The sequence below is a fragment of the Durio zibethinus genome, chromosome 23 (genome assembly GCF_047325235.1).
Source record: "Durio zibethinus cultivar Kanyao isolate XHJ-2024 chromosome 23, ASM4732523v1, whole genome shotgun sequence".
Taxonomy (NCBI): domain Eukaryota; kingdom Viridiplantae; phylum Streptophyta; class Magnoliopsida; order Malvales; family Malvaceae; genus Durio; species Durio zibethinus.
In genome coordinates, this window is record NC_143184.1 from 987,538 (window position 1) to 1,003,605 (window position 16,068).

Below are 16,068 nucleotides of genomic sequence, written 5' to 3' on the forward strand. Positions count from 1 at the left end.
AAAGATCTAATTTTTTTGTTTTAGGTTAAAATAATAACAAAAAACCCTGAATTTTATTACTTTATTTAGATAAATTACTATATTTTTATTACTCCCACATGTATTCCATGACATAGAAGATGGTGTTGCTGCTAACATTTCCATAGTCCATCAATGCTCTCCTGCTACATTCTAGTTTCCCTTTGTTCAGTTTGAGAGTGTTCTCCAAGCGGTTGAGTATAATAGCTGGTCCTCCAGGATGAACACCCCAGAACAAGTCGTTGAATTCTGTCAAACTAGCCTTTGACATGAGTTTCCTGCAGAATTGCTTGATGTTGTCTTCAATCTTCTGGGGAAGGTCTCTGCCAAGTTTGAAGATTATACCCTCTTCAGAAAGGTGCCCATCGATGACATTGTGTTCCTGGCAGGAATTGTTCCATGAAAGGAGATTCTCTTCTCTTTACTGGATCGGTTCCAACTATCACTGCAACTGCTCCATTAACAAAAAGTGCTGCACCAACAAGGTCATACGGTAATGCTTTGTTTGGAGGTCAAAAACCAAGGATGGTAGTTTCGGAGGTAGTTAACAGAACACGACTTCAGGCACCATAGCTTATTAATGGCAACTATTATATTGTGTAAAATGTTACTAGTCTTTTCAGAGGCAGTCTGTTCTCTATCTTCATCGGCTCTAGGAAATTATTGGAGGAACTTTCAGTTGCCGCTGTCGATGTAAGTCGGCCAAGAAAAGCATCCTCAATAGAGATAGAGGCCCATCTACAAAGCAATGCAAAAACCTTCTCAGCAAGTATATTTGCAAAAAAACAAAAGCCAAAGATGCACAACAGAAGAATTAAATAAAACTCTTGTAAATCAGAATTGCCAAATTTAACTCAACCTTAGAAAACTCTTATAAATGATATATAATAAAAGACAATACTATTGCAAGAATCTATGCTTGTAATTTTCTGAGAAGCCACCAAAAAGGAAAGTGGGGACTTTTAACGGTGGCAGTTTGACACACAGAATTTTGCTTACATAAAAGTTCCAATTTCTCTTCAATGGAGACATCTTCGCATTTTGTATTGTGATTGTAGCCCTCCACCAAGCATTCTTAAGCAATGAGTTACCTTGGAAATGCCTTGCCGATGGCAAGCACGGTTGCCTTCCCTGGTATGGAAGCATGCGTAAGATGCTGCCAAGGAGCACCATTATTGTCAGTTTTTGACATCTTTAGGAAGCCTGGAAAGAAGATTCCGGTTAGGCTTATGGAAAAGTTAATGTCGGTGTTTCCATTAGCAGAGAATATAAAGAAGAGGTTAGCTTGTTCTTGGAGAGAGTTTGGTTTCAAGAAAGCCTGTTATGAAAAGAGAAATGGGTTACTTGTATTGGGGTTTGGTAAAGGTTGTTAGAAGTGTGAAGGCTATGGGGATAGCAGTCTTTTCCTTCTTTAGTATGACCTGCAAGTTATAAGCCCAAATCTCTCACTCTTTCTCTCTTTTCTTTAATAATAATAATACTCCCACCTCTGCTGATGTTAATTTGTTTTCTGAACCAAAGAACAAAGTATTCTCAAATGAAGTATCTTGGCAGCGAATAATTACATACAAAAAAGAACCCTTATAATAGTCATGATTATTAACCCTTAAAATGAGGATACTTGGCAACTTGGGAGAATCCTATCTATCTTTTAAGTGAGACTGGATGTTGCAGAACACACGCTCATAATCAGTTGAGTTATAGAAGGCTTCAACCATTCACCATTATTATGTCGTTGGCTTCAACCATATACCTGACTTCCTGCGACCTGATTCTCCTAGATTACCTATTATGGATGAAACTTATAATGAATATAACATGCTCAACTACAATGTAAAAAAGAACCTATATACTGGGAATATTTATCAATCAAATTTCCGAATTAAACCTGCAAGAAATCAGAAAAAAAACCATATAAATGACAAATTATATCTACACTCAAGCAGCAGGGCCCTGCGCTAGTTAAACATAGGTTGAAATGTTAATGCAATACTATCTTACAAAAAAAAAAAAACAAAGCATAGCATCTTAAGTAGACACAAGATAAAAAAAAGTAATGATTTTACTGAAACAAGAGATTAAAGGTATCAACAAATCAATCTAAATCCAAGAAATGTAATTTCTTAGCAGTAACATGCATGATCTCCAACCTAATGAGGCATGGTTGAAAGTGGTCCAATATTAGTCTTGAACTAAGAGGCTCTGCCTATCCGAAGGCTCTGCCTGTTTCAATGCCAATACTTCAGATGAACAAAAATCATGTAGTTAAGATGCTTGATCTACATTACCTGTTTGCCACTTTTGGAAAGTGAATCAAATAAAAAGACTTTCACAGGAATTATTGCTGCTGAAATTTCTGTGTCCTGACATTGAGTTTTGTAGAAGCATCATTACACTGCCACTGGTTTGGAATCCTCTTCAATACAAACTCAGCTTCATCTAACCTTCCTCCGGCTTCCAATGCCATTCTCAAATTGTCAAGGCATCTCAACTGTTGATGTTTTCCCCTCTCCACCAGTTCATAGTATAAACCAAATGCTTCCGAAAGACTCTTGCTGTTACAAAGACCTTCTATGACTGTGCTGCACATTTCAATATCAACAGTTTGGTGCTTTTCCAAACTAAATTGCATCATCTTGCATGCCTCCAAAAGCTTTCCACTCTGGCAAAGGAAACCAACCAATTCCTCCATCTCAACCACATAGCCATTATCATAAAGTAAAACAATAATTTGAAATGCTTTGTCCTCCAACTGTCTTGCAAACAGCAACTTTGCAGTCTGTGTTGAGAGATTGATATTCAGTCTAATTCTTGTGTGCAGCATTAGAGTTACCAAACTGGCTGCTTCATGGGCACAACACTTTTTCAGTAGCTCTGCAAGTATAGAATGAACAGAAGGTGTTCGAGGGAGATGCGAACTCATCAGCATCTTCTCTAGGGTCAGTAGAGCAAGAAGAGGTTCACCCTTCTGCAAGAGACCACTAATAAGTGAGTCAAAGATTTCAAAACCAGGTTCAAAATCTCTTCTCAACATCAAGACCGAGAGCTTATATCCCGCTTTAAACGTACCTTCCTTGCAATGACCTAAGATTAAAGTCTTGTAAGCAGGAGGGTCTTGTCTTCCCCTCTTCATTAGCTGTCTAAATACTCTCTCAGCTTTCTTAGTTTTTCCATTACTACATAGATACTCAAACATGGGATTATATGCTGCAACAAGAGGCGTACAACCTACATCACTTAATAATATCTCCTTTTTGGCTAGCTCATCAAAGAACTCCTCCGCCTTCTCAAAATCCCCTATTTGACACAAACTCCTGATTATAACACTATAAGTAGCTGAATCTGATTGAACCTCCAATTCCGACATCCTTTTGAACACATTCAATGCTTCATCCGTGTTTCCAGCATTGCAGTGCGCATTTATTATAGTGTTGAAAGTGCATGTATCTGGAATAAATCTTCCATCTTCTCCCATTCCCTCCAAAATTTCTTTTATCTTATCATACTTATGCACCTCAGAGAGCCCCTTAATTAAAGTATTGTAAGTAATCCTATTCGGCTTCAAACCTCTACTAATCATCTCTTGGAAAACAACCAAAGCCTCATCAATATCTTGCTTCATACAATACCCTCTAACCAAAGTAGTATAAGTAACAATATTAGGATTCAAATCCAAACTTTTCTGGCTCATACCTCTCACCACATTGTGGGCAATTCCTACCTTTCCCACCCTACACAATCCATCAACAATTGTATTATAAGTAACAACATCAGGGTCACATTTAAATCGCTCCATTTCCTTGAAAAACCCAAACCCCTCATCAACCATTGAATTCATGCAAAAACCCCTAATTAAAATGTTAAAAGTATAAACATCAGGATTAACCCCATACGTGCTAAGCATTTCATCAAACACACTCTTTGCCATATTAGTGCGTCCTCTTTCAAGCAAAATTGACAAAAGGTTATTGAATGAAACAACTGAAGGAGAAACGCCAATGCTTTTCATTGTCTCAAAAACCTTGATAGACTTTTGAAATAACCCAGCTTTACCATAGCTCCTAATCAAGCTGTTAAAGAACTTGTCCTCGAGTTTAATAGACCCATTAGACCTTTTCTCAATTGAAAGCAGTAAATTACGAGCAGCATTGAGATTTCTTTCTTTACCCAATATTTCAAGCATTAAGAAAAAGGATTGAGTATTGTGAGGGAAGCCCATTTTTTGAACCCAGTTGAAAAATTGAAGAGCTTTAGATGGAGTTTTAATAAGGCGAAGTGTTTGCAAAACGGTGGTTTTAGAAAGAGAAGGAGATAGAGAAGAAATAGAGGATTCAAGCTCACTTGACCATAGGGTGGAGTTGATGACACGAGCCATAGATTTTGCCCTCTTGGTTTTGGTGGATGACTTTGTTTTATCACCCCATCCCCGCTTTTGTTCATCGATGCCTTCGCCATGGATCTTGATTCGACGAGACGAGAAGCACCTGTGTTTATGTTTGAAGTTACAAGAGATGATTAAGAAGCCAAAAGAAATGGAGGAAAAGAAAAGGAAAAGTCAAGACAGACCTACCGGAGAACAGAACGTAGCGGAGACTGGTAGAGAAAGAGTTGCTCGCCGGCACGATGGTGAGAACGAGGACTAAGCGCCATTTCCGTGAACATAAAATTACTACAACAAATTATTTTATCTCATCAGTCAGATGTCAAAACCGGCTGATTTTCTTATGCACGTTGTATCGAAGCAATTAAACCAATAGAGGAACAGCAGTCTGCAGATAAGAGTGGCGTGTTGATCTTCTAGTTTTAATAGAGTTACAAGCAACAATGTTCGGGAGAAAAATGTTTCAGGCGCTTCCTATCTTTAATGAGACTGTGATTTTAAACTTGGCGGTGACCCAAGAGCGTAGACGAGTGTCTATAAGCGGCCTCATCGAAGCTGGAGGCGGTCAAGCATGAAATCACAAACTTTGACGGGTCCACGCCTCTACGGCTCCCTCCTAGTTATTATGTGCTGAAATAGATTCTACAGTTGAATATTTTCAGTTTGTAAAATTCAAACAAGGTTCAGCCTCGGCATACTTCTCATCATTCTGATAGAACTTCTAGAAAATAACTGGCAAGCGAATGATCTGAATTTCTAGAGGGAAAAAAGAAACATGAATGAGATAGCAATGTAATGCTTTGACAGTGGGACGTGTTCAGACGACTATCAGCCTAGACAGTGAGGCCTGGGCGTCTGGTATCCATGAAAAACCAACGATTGACCACAAATTCATAAGCTCTTGAAATTAGTATTACAAATTCATGAGCTCTTAAAAATTCTCATTACCAAAACTGAGATGCAAAAGTAGCGACACTCAGGCATCCTTCACTAAAAGCCCAAAGAAGTCGAGATATCCGGGATACATATCCATATCATCCCATCAAATGCATCTATTTAGAACAAGTATTATAATTCATTATACAACAGTCAAAACCTTCTACTGTCATGCAAGGAGATAAGCATACGAGAACTTGTAACTTAATTTATGGCAAAGACACATCCATGAAGGTCATGGACATGAACAACAATACTCCTTCGGCTTCTTATCGACGGTAATAATACCTGCAAAAGGTAAATGAAATTAATTCACAATACATTTGCAAAGAGAGAGGGATGGCAAAAAAGAGGGAGAGGCATACACAAAAATCTTTACACCATAAATGGAAGCATATTTTCGCAGAAGACGTTCCACAGTGTACCACTGTGAACGATCTGATCCATCTTGATATCCAATACGTGGCATGTGTATTGAAGCTGTTTAAAAAGAAAGAGGGGAGAATACATTAGATGGCTCCAAATGGTTGAAGCAAACAAAACTTGGGTTCTTCATAGCAGCAAATGATAATGGAAATGATGCTTCATCCCATAATGTATGGCCTTGTTTTTCCACATTTTAGTGGATGAGAGAAGTCACAAATGGATGAAAGCAAAAAATTAGCCAAGTAGATTGCATCTTTACAAAATGCAAGGATCAAGTAGTTAAGATAAACGGAACAAAAGAGGAGGGAGCCGCACCACCCAACTCGAATGTTTTGGTGATATGATAGTAATTAATGATGATGAGGGTGATGTAAGATACATTAACTTAAAATTCTTTACCAGAATTTTCAGCCGCTGAGAATGATGCCTTTGACAAACAACGTTCCAAATCAGGCATAGAGATGTCACTACGGGGAACTTTACGTCTTGGATTGTAAGATTGTACAACAGCCAAAGCAACCCACCATGGAGTATTATTTTCCTTGCAATCCTCTTCATGGCAAAAAATGGAATAAGAGTGGGAAAATTAGAAACACATACCAAAATAAAAAAGGTGAATTATCCGAGTTAGTTAGCTGACCATTGATTCTTATAAGATGGAGATCACCGAGATGAAGGTCCTGAAATTCAGAAGCTTGTTCATACGCATCAGGAATCCCGGCAGAAAGCTTTGCCAGAGCATCAAAAATTCCACCATGACCCCAGTTTCCAGAATTATCAATACAACTGTCAAATTAACATTAAATCAAGGATAAAACCATAAACAAAAAAAGAGGTTAACTTCCAATTTATTTAATTGTCAATAAGTATGAATAAGAAGCACAAGTTCAACTTTCTGATAAACCCTGTGCAAGTAAGAGGTCAATAAGTTCAAATATTAACATGAACATAATATGAAGAACATACTTTTAAGCCACTAATGGTACATCATAACACTGGGGGCAGAATCACTTCAAATGTTAAGGGAACAAGCTCACTTTCAATTGCTTTGTAAATTATTCCAGATGCCCAAAAGAAATGTAAAGCAGATGATTTATTCTGTATTCAATGTTCAGAAATGTTTCAAAAGGAAAGTTCACAAATAAAATTCCACCATCGCATTATCTAGGCTATTTTGGCCAACAATGCTGCAGTGAAGGCTCACAAGCTAAGAAATAGCGAAAATTCAAAAGCAATGCCAAGTGACAGTAACTTGAGTTACAATTACTAAAATTCTAAGCAACAGAGGCTATTTGTTTGGTCATGGAGAAAATTACGACCAATCATTAGTCCTGTAAAGGGAGCATAATAATGAGAAGGCTAAGATAGATGCGTACAAGAAACTAACCTGAATATGATAGCAGGCTCAGATGGACAAACTTTTGATGGATCAGTGCAATCTCCATAAACAAAATGAACAGAACCTGAATCTGACATCATATCTCCATCCACTGGGCAAGGATCTTGGACAGACAGAGAATGATATCCATGCGCTTCCCACTTAGTCTTTTTCTTTTCCTCTGCCTTCTTCTTTGCAGCCTCAACTTTCAAATGCCTGTCCTCCAGGTTCCTTCTACTTTCCAACCCCACAATTTGATTATCACCTGACTGTGAGGCTGCCTTGAATTTTTCAACCCAAGAGAGATATGAAGCCTCATCAAGACCAGGATCACTACTGACAGAAGAACTCTCTCTCATAATAACACCATAGCCATCCATCAAATCCCCTGCATTAATCTCAAACTTGCTATCATTCTTGCCTAATGTTTGTTCATGACGGATTGCAATCACTTTCTCAGCCATAGATCTAAACACTGATGTCTTTAACTCATGTGCTTCTTCCATGTTGATCTCAGTAGGATCAAACATATGTAACCCAAATATGATAGATCGCAAATCACCCATTTCAGCTCCTCCCATGTCCTTCTCCTCCTGGTCCATGACAGGATCTCCTACAACATTATGACTAAGCTGCAGCTTCCTTTCTGCTCTTCTCATAATGACCTGCATTAATGCAGCAAAGTGACAGGAGTAAGTATAATAGCCTTCAATTTTAATTATTATATATATAAGATTTCACCTGTTCCACACTATGTTCTGTAACAAGGTTTATGGACAACACATGATTCGATTGGCCTATTCGATGTGCTCGCTGCAGAGCCTGCTTGTCTACCTGAGGATTCCAATCTTGCTCGTAGAATATAACCTGCGCTATCAATTGAAATTAGCCGAGTCAAGAATGTATGAATATAGTATTAAGAAAATAACTAATACATTTAGATTGTGCTTTTCTAGAACAATTTTAAGAGGATGTTAGATCCAGTTGCTCATATTCATAGTTCCTTACCAGGCCATAGAATCAAATCTCTCATTATGGTTGCACCTACCTAGAGTGCTTTGCAAAGCAAAAATCTAGATTCTGAAATGCGAGGACAAAAGTACCCTTGCTCAATATTTAGTAACAATTCCATACCACAAAAAGTTGTGAAAGTAGTCATCCATGTATTGAGAAAACTTACAGTATCAGCAGCTACAAGATTTAAGCCAACACCCCCAGCTCTTGTAGAGATCATGAAAATAAAAGCAGCATTTTGGTCAGATTCTGAATTCAAACTCCCTTCGGCTGATCGTTTGCTGAAACTTCTTATTGCAGCAAAGCGCTCTTCTGCCCGAATCGATCCATCGAGCCGCTCATATGAATATTTCCTTAACTCCAGAAAATCCTACATTGCATTTTAGATATACTATTATAACTGGACACACACACAAACATTAACAACCAAACAGAAATGCTTCGTGTTAGGGATGACTAACCTGTAAAATGTCAAGCGTATGGGTCATCTGAGCAAAGAGAAGGACACAATGCCCAGAATCATATAGCTTCTGGAGTAGTTGATCCAAAACCATAAGCTTACCACTCCCCTGATCCGGAAATTTTTAGAGAGTAATGGGTGCATTTTAAAACCCATAGTGATGGGAGGGAGGTGAAGGCAAAAGATGAAAACTTTTTCAATCATTCTGTTTTATATTTTTTGTTCTTCTACAAGTTTTATAGTCTTAACACACCAATAAACTTGATTAGAATTCATAATTAAATGCCCTTTATTGTAGCAAAGCTATATGCAACAACACAATACCTGAACTAGGTGTTCTCCCTCTTCATATGGCTCGGGCTCAATGCCAGGGAAGAGATAAGGGTGACTACAAGCTTTTCTTAGCTGAATTACCTGCACAATAAGTGTTTAAACAACATTTTTAAAACAAAAGCAGATTAAAGAAAAAAAAGTAACTGAAAGCATGCAGATTGCAGAATAACTTTTGATGAGCAACAATAAGTAAGACATCTAAGAGTCAAATTAATCAACTACTTTTAAAAGAATAAAAGCATAGGAGCACTGTAAGAAACCAAGGAATGCCTTGAGAAATTGATGCCCTGAAGTGTTCTATTTTTATGCAAAAAAGTGAACTTAGAACTATAATTTGTGCAGCATCTCAAGGAGCAGAAGCAGCCTTATACATAACAGCTGTTAAATGAGAAAAAGCCCATTTACAAGGGTTAACAATCAGAGTAGAATTGGCGTTACATGAGAAAAAGCACTATTTAGAATGGTTAGCAATCAGAGCAAAACTGGTTTACATGAGAAAAAAACCACTGTTTAGAAGAATTAACAATCAGAGTAGATCCTGCAGTACATTAACCTCAAATCATCATGTAATACAGTTTGTTGGATCTAATAGCTACCACTCTTCAAGACCTCAGTTGGCAGATTTTGCCAGTAGTGGAATAACATTGGTCCCTCATAAGACCTCAATAACCCCAAAGGAAGCATAGCAGATTGACAACTCCAATATAATCTTCCAGCATGTGAAAATGAGGTGACCGTATAATGTTTAAGAAATGCAGGAATGGCAGCCTCAGGATTAACTAATAATTCGTATCACAACATAACCAGAAGTAAATATCAAAGCTGAAAAGTTAGGAATTTAACATACAATATTTTGTAATGACTGGTGGTTTGATGATCCAGAAGACAAAGCAAGAAGCTTTGGAAGCTCCTTTCTTAATATTGAAGTATATACCTTCTTTTGCAGGCTAACCAATGGAGCCATCCTATCAAGAAAAAGCACATTAACATTGGTGACTTAAAACGGGTAAGATTCCCAAAGTCAGCGGGGAGAACTTACACAGTAATCTCAGTAAGAGGTGGGAGTACTAGATCTCCGCACTCGATAAGTTTGGATTTTGTCCGTCGAAGCATAAAGGCTTGCAATATATACTTTAATGTCTTAAATTGCTCCTTGGTCTTAGATAGTGTACTATCTGTTCAAATAGAAAAGGTGTTAGATATATGCCATAAAGCCCCCTATAAAGTCACTATGTCCATTTAGAAGCCTACATAAAGTAAGTAAGCAGCCATAGGAATTATGTAATTTGCAGTTCTTCAAAAGTTGTAAATGCTTGATTCCAAAAAAGAAGCAGATACAGAATACAGGAATAAATATTAATCCATGAAAAAGCCAGAGCTTCAAACTAAGGGAAGCAAGAACAATCAAATGCTAGATTCCAAGATACATGCTATGCTCTAAAAGGATAAAACATAGATTCAGATGAAGTCATAACTTATATAACATACTTAGTAAAGAACAAAGATAACCTGTCCTAGATATATGCTATGCTATCAAAGGATAAAACATAGATTTAGATGAAGTCCAAACTTATATAACATATATAGCAAACAACAAATATAACCTGATGAAAAATCTCCAGCTTCTTTGAATATAGAAAGAAACTGGTATAGTGTCCCAAACACTGAGGGCATACAAAAATGCATCAAAGCCCAGAGTTCAGTGAGATTGTTCTGAGTAGGTGTTCCAGTCATCAACAACCGTCTTGGCATAAGAAAGCGATCACTAAGGACATTATACAGAACCTGTCAAGGTCTACAAATCAGAATGTCTTATTTAACCACCTAGATCAAACTTAGAAATTAATACATAAACCACAATATCATAAATGAAGTGATTAGTAGAAGAACATGAAAGATATATCTTGCTATCTTAACCATACACTGGAAGGATTTTTAAGCCTTTGAGCTTCATCAATTATAGCATAATGCCAGGGTATTTGAGAAAGAAAATCTTGATCCATCAATGCTATGTCATATGTTGTCAATAGCACATCAAAAGGTAAGGACAAAACCTGCAAATAAAAGGGAAAACTCCTCAAACATGTGGGTAAAAAGAAAGCTCATGTTTCAATACACTCAGAACCAGATAAATAAAACAACAACTTGGCCAGGTATCCAACATAATAGTAAATCCAATCTTGTAAACCAAATAGCAATATGCTCACATCTGACAATGACGACTTCTCTTCTACATTCTCATATACAGTCTTGCGTAGACTTCGCCGCTGCTCTTTCTCACCAACATACCTAAGAACTTCTAATTTAGGAGTGAATTTAACTATCTCTGACACCCAACCATCTGTCACACTTAAAGGACAAAGCACCACTGCAAAACGATTCAACAACAATGAAAAATCAAGATACAAATTGTTACACAAACCCCCCACCCACCCCCAAAACTCTCAAGATCAAACAAAAAGGTTTAACTCACAAAAAGGTCCAGGTGACTTCTGATGGACCTTCAAATAGCTCAAGAAAGAAATAGCTTGAAGAGTCTTCCCCAGTCCCATCTGTCGATAATTTTCAAATTACGGAAATTATTTTACAAAACTGTTTAGCGGGAAAATTACCATTAAATCTACAAATTTCAATTCAATTTTGACAAGAAACATACCTCATCTCCTGGAATTTAAATTCAAAAAATACAAAAAAAAATTAGTATTTAAAATTTTCAAACGAAAATAGAAAAGAAAAAGAATAAAAAGAAAAATGACCTACCAAGAAGGACGTTGACGCCGAGAACATACCTCCGAATAAGCCAAGACACTCCCTCGACTTGGTGAGGTTTGAGCGTGGCGGTGACTCCAAATTCTGCACAATCTACCGCCTTGTCTCCGGCTCGTGCATCGTACCCAAGAACGATTTGGGCTGCCGACTTAAGCCTCTGTTCGTAATTCATCTAGATCTTCCTATCAGTTTGGTTGCACTGGGTTTTCGGGTAGGAGGATTGGCGGTGGATTTTGAAACGGGAAAGCGTGGGAGGCAAGCTAAAATACTTCAACGGCTAAAAAGCTGATAATAAATAGTCAGAGTAATGACCCAAACAAATCTCGTTTAAGAATTCTGAAGTGCCTGTCGCATGGGCATACGAGGGTCTTTAAAACTAATGGACTATGTCGGTGCCAATCCACACGTGGCTGCAATCTGATCATTGGGTCTTAGCCTCTTGGGTGAAAGCGTCTTCTAAACTTTTCAAGGCCCGACCCAAAAATAATCCAATTACTCAGAGAGACAAAGCAAAAACGCAGAACATCATGTATAAAAAGCCCAATGCGATTGACCAATGTGGACACAAAATACAAACGAGAATTTGTTTTTTTTTTTTTTTTTTTTTTGGGGGGGGGGGGGGAAGGGGAGGGGGGTGGTGGTTCTGTCTTAGGAAGTGGAGGAATTTAAATTCTTTACACATTTCATTTTATTTTTTTTTGTATTTTACGAGACATTTTTAAATCGAAAAAATACAACAAATACAAATGCAATTATGTTGTGATTATTTATTATAACAGTATAAAGAATTATTACATGTTTAAGTGTTGTATTAAAAATAACTAACCCTCAGTTGCCAATTCTGGGTATTTATCTAAAAGCTACTTAGACGTGACCGTGTACCTAGTCTTCCAAGTGGTTGTTTTACCTACCAAAGAGAAAAAATAAAGAAATGCACGATGAGCATAATCATACATAATTAGAAGATTGCTTTCTTCCTCTTTGTATTGGGGGTATCCGTAACAGTAATATAATGGAAGAACAGAAGATTGACCACTCCAATATAATCTTCCAGCATAAGAAAATGAGGTGATTATATAATGTTTAAGAAATGCAGGAATGAAAGCCTCAGGATTAACTAATAATTCGTATCACAAGATAAACGTAAAAGCTTAGAAGTAAATATCAAAGTTAAAAAGTTAGGAATCTAACATACAATATTTTGTAATGACTGGTGGTTAGATGATCCACAACACAAAGCAAGAAGTTTTGGAAGCTCCTTTCTTAATATTGAAGTATATACCTTCTTTTGCAGGCTAACCAAATGGAGCCATCCTATCAAGAAAAGGCATATTAACATCAGTGACTTAAAACAGGTAAGTTTCTCGAAAAGTCAGCAGAGAGAACTTACACAGTAATCTCAGTAAGAGGCGGGAGTATTAGATTTCCACATTCAATAAGTTTGGATTTTGTCCGTCGAAGCATAAAGGATTGCAATATATATTTTAAAGTCTTAGATAGTGTGCCATCTGTTCAAAGGAAACCCAGAAAAGGTGTAAGATATATGCCACAAAGCCCCCTATAAAGTCACTATGTCCATTTAGAAGCCAACACAGGTAGGCAGCCATAGGAATTAATTGCCGGCTCCTCAAAAGTTGTAAATGCTTGATTCCAAGAAAGAAGCCGATACAGAATAAATGAATAAATATTAATCCATAAAAAAGCCAGAGCTTCAAACTGAGGGAAGCAAGACCAATCAAATGCTAGATTCCAAGATATATGCTATGCTCTCAAAGGATAAAACATAGATTCAGATGAAGTCCAAACTTATATGATATATATAGTAAAAAACAATCATAACCTGATGAAAAGTCTCCATCTTCTTTGAATATAGAAAGGAACTGGTTTATATAGAAAGAAACTGGTTTAGTGTCCCAAACACTGAGGGCATACAAAAATGCATCAAAGCCCAGAGTTCAGTGAGATTGCTCTGAATAGGTGCACCTGTCATCAACAACCATCTTGGCATAAGAAAGCAATCACTAAGAACATTATACAGATCCTGTCAAGGTCTACAAATCAGAATGTCTAATTTCACTATCTCGATCAAACTTAGAAATTAATACATAAACCACAATATCATAAATGAAGTGATTAGTAAAAGAACATGAAAGATATATCTTGCCATCTTAACCACACACTGGAAGGATTTTTAAGCCTTTGAGCTTCATCAATTATAGCATAATGCCAGGGTATTTGAGAAAGAAAATCTTGATCCATTAATGCTATTTCATATGTTGTCAAGAGCACATCAAAGGGTAAGGATAAAACCTGCAAATAAAGGGAAAAATTCCTCAAACATGTGGGAAAAGAGAAAACTCATGTTTCAATATACTCAGAACAGATAAAAAAAACAACTTGGCCAGATTTCCAACATAACAGTTAATCTAATCTTTTAGATCAAATAGCAATAAGCTCACATCTGATAATGACGACTTCTCTTCTACATGCTCATATACAGTCTTGTGTAGATTTCGTTGGTGCTCTTTCTCACCAATATACCTAAGAACTTCTAATTTAGGAGTGAATTTAACTATCTCTGACACCCAAGCATCTGTCACACATAAAGGACAAAGCACTACTGCAAAATGATTCGACAACAATGAAAAATCAAAATACAAATTGTAATAAAAACCCCCCACCCACCCCAAAATTCTCAAGATCAAACCAAAAGATTTAACTCACAAAATGGTCCTGGTGACTTCTGATGGACTGTCAAATAGCTTAAGAAAGAAATAGCTTGAAGAGTCTTCCCTAGTCCCATCTGTCGATAATTTTCAAATTATGGAAATTTACGCACAACAAGCACTTAAGTCAGTGCTAGCAAAGAAACAAGCAAACATTTTGCCGGTCCCCTATTATATCCCACCATCACATAACTAGTAACATCTTAATTTCTTGTGCCAATTCAAGTTAAACATATTATAAACTAAAATTAACCATTCTTTTAAACCAATTCATCTGTACCTACAGTTCCCAACTCAATTGAATAGCTTTGCACAAAAAGAGAACTCTTCAACAGATGTTCAGTAGAACACCATCTATTCATAAAACTGTCAGTTAGTTTGACAGTCCACATCCTTTTCAATCATCAATATTTCCACAACAAAGTAAACCTAAGCTAATAAAATTCAAAACTTTCTTAGACTCAACCCATCCCAAGCCATTACAATGAATGGTTTATGCAATTACCGGAAGATTAACCAGATAAATATAGAATTACTTAAAGGGTTATACTAAAAACCTCCACTTTCCAAAGTTAAATGAAATAATAAGAGATGGACATTGAAACTTGAAGAAAAGAAAAGAAGATACCTTTCATTACTCTTTCTCGTCCTCCTCTGCTCCGTGACAGAGTGTTTTGATCGCATAGCGTTAGCCTTATCATTGTTTTTCCCATCTGGTTCCACACCCCAAGAAATATATATAACAAACCGAGGACAGGAAGTCAGGAACAGAAAAAAAAAAAAACCCAGAATTCCAAATTCAACAAAAGAATACAAAAAGTACGCATTAAGAAACAATCATCTAGAAATTAACAGATAATGACGAAGAAAAGGAAAAGAGAGATCTGTGGTGATCCAATCAATTTTGACAGGAAACATACCTCAACTTCTGGGATTTAAATTCAAGAACTACAAAAATAAAAAAAAAACTACCAAGAAGGACTTTGATGCAGAGAACATACCTCCGAATAAGCCTATGTTTGTGATGGGTTTTTGGGTAGGAGGATTGGCGGTGGATTTTGAAAAGAGAAAGCGTGGGAGGCAAGCTAAAATATTTCAACGGCTAAAAAGCAAATAAATTGTCAAGAGTAATGACCCAAACAAAGCTCGTTTATGAACTTGACTTATGGGTATGCGAGGGTCTTTAAAACTAATGGACTATGTCGGTGCTGATCCATACGTGGCTGCACTCTGATTCATTAGGTATTGGCCTTTCGGGTGTAATCGTTTTTTAAACGCTATAAGGCCAGGCCCAAAACTAACCCAATTACTCAGAGAGACACAGGAAAAACACAGAACATTGTTTATAAAAAGCCCAATGTTTTTTTGGGTTCAGTATTAGCACGTGGAGGAATTTTAATTCTTTTTTTTTATTTTTTACTCATTTTCATTTTTTTTTTTGTATTTATATGGAAAACAAATTTTTAAATTGAAAAGTAAAACAAATAAAAATGCAGTTATGTTGTGATTATATATTATAACAATATAAAGAATTAGTACATGTGTTACAAATTAAACTATTACATACATGCATTTATGCATCAACTTCTTCATTGTCAAGGCAAGCATTTAGTCTGACTATTTATCT

The 16,068-nt window shown here is 36.7% G+C and overlaps 3 protein-coding genes and 1 pseudogene across 8 annotated transcripts; all 4 read right to left on the minus strand.

Annotated features, from left to right (window-relative positions):
* Positions 1–31: 31 nt before the first annotated feature.
* LOC149512062 (type III polyketide synthase A pseudogene) lies at positions 32–578 on the minus strand (annotated as a pseudogene).
* LOC111313753 (uncharacterized) lies at positions 32–5,539 on the minus strand. The gene is made up of 5 exons (XM_022914484.2): positions 5,496–5,539; positions 4,589–4,687; positions 4,360–4,502; positions 1,110–1,221; positions 32–756 (listed from the first exon to the last, which is right to left on the minus strand). The coding sequence occupies exons 1-5, from the start codon at positions 5,522–5,524 to the stop codon at positions 609–611; spliced, it is 531 nt and encodes a 176-aa protein (XP_022770219.2). The 5' UTR covers positions 5,525–5,539; the 3' UTR covers positions 32–608.
* ASG3 (SNF2 domain-containing protein / helicase domain-containing protein) lies at positions 5,153–13,223 on the minus strand. 4 transcript variants are annotated; one of them, XM_089753079.1, is made up of 19 exons: positions 13,106–13,223; positions 12,911–13,029; positions 11,707–12,000; positions 11,603–11,610; positions 11,420–11,498; positions 11,154–11,314; positions 10,869–11,000; positions 10,551–10,731; positions 9,986–10,121; positions 9,794–9,911; positions 8,938–9,027; positions 8,615–8,722; positions 8,320–8,523; positions 7,881–8,006; positions 7,149–7,804; positions 6,402–6,547; positions 6,161–6,313; positions 5,701–5,815; positions 5,153–5,623 (listed from the first exon to the last, which is right to left on the minus strand). In XM_089753079.1, the coding sequence occupies exons 3-19, from the start codon at positions 11,885–11,887 to the stop codon at positions 5,605–5,607; spliced, it is 2,613 nt and encodes an 870-aa protein (XP_089609205.1). In that variant the 5' UTR covers positions 11,888–12,000; positions 12,911–13,029; positions 13,106–13,223; the 3' UTR covers positions 5,153–5,604. The 4 variants fall into 4 exon arrangements, with proteins under 4 accessions (XP_089609205.1, XP_022770218.2, XP_089609207.1 ...); XM_022914483.2 differs by lacking the exons at positions 12,911–13,029; positions 13,106–13,223 and having other exon boundaries at positions 11,707–12,130; XM_089753081.1 differs by lacking the exons at positions 11,603–11,610; positions 12,911–13,029; positions 13,106–13,223 and having other exon boundaries at positions 11,703–12,163.
* A 351-nt stretch (positions 13,224–13,574) lies between these two features.
* LOC149512063 (putative helicase CHR10) lies at positions 13,575–16,018 on the minus strand. Of its 3 annotated transcripts, none has more exons than XM_089753086.1 (6): positions 15,443–16,018; positions 15,070–15,154; positions 14,440–14,518; positions 14,175–14,335; positions 13,880–14,025; positions 13,575–13,698 (listed from the first exon to the last, which is right to left on the minus strand). In XM_089753086.1, the coding sequence occupies exons 3-6, from the start codon at positions 14,516–14,518 to the stop codon at positions 13,671–13,673; spliced, it is 414 nt and encodes a 137-aa protein (XP_089609212.1). In that variant the 5' UTR covers positions 15,070–15,154; positions 15,443–16,018; the 3' UTR covers positions 13,575–13,670. The 3 variants fall into 3 exon arrangements, with proteins under 3 accessions (XP_089609212.1, XP_089609210.1, XP_089609211.1); XM_089753084.1 differs by having other exon boundaries at positions 13,896–14,025; positions 15,362–16,018; XM_089753085.1 differs by lacking the exon at positions 13,575–13,698 and having other exon boundaries at positions 13,717–14,025.
* Between the last annotated feature and the right edge of the window lie 50 nt (positions 16,019–16,068).

Coding starts and splice junctions, on each gene's coding strand:
- LOC111313753 (XM_022914484.2), bottom strand. CDS start 5,524: ATGCTTATCTCCTTGCATGACAGTAGAAG. Junction 4,503..4,588: donor CCGCTACGTTCTGTTCTCCG/GTAGGTCTGTCT, acceptor ACATAAACACAG/GTGCTTCTCGTCTCGTCGAA. Junction 757..1,109: donor ATCGGCAAGGCATTTCCAAG/GTAACTCATTGC, acceptor ATTGCTTTGTAG/ATGGGCCTCTATCTCTATTG.
- ASG3 (XM_089753079.1), bottom strand. CDS start 11,887: ATGAATTACGAACAGAGGCTTAAGTCGGCAGCCCAAATCGTTCTTGGG. Junction 8,524..8,614: donor ATACGCTTGACATTTTACAG/GTTAGTCATCCC, acceptor AATGCAATGTAG/GATTTTCTGGAGTTAAGGAA. Junction 5,816..6,160: donor CTCAGCGGCTGAAAATTCTG/GTAAAGAATTTT, acceptor CTTTTTAAACAG/CTTCAATACACATGCCACGT.
- LOC149512063 (XM_089753084.1), bottom strand. CDS start 14,518: ATGGGACTAGGGAAGACTCTTCAAGCTATTTCTTTCTTAAGCTATTTG. Junction 14,336..14,439: donor GAAGTCACCAGGACCATTTT/GTGAGTTAAATC, acceptor ATCATTTTGCAG/TAGTGCTTTGTCCTTTATGT. Junction 14,026..14,174: donor AGAAGTCGTCATTATCAGAT/GTGAGCTTATTG, acceptor CTTTATTTGCAG/GTTTTATCCTTACCCTTTGA.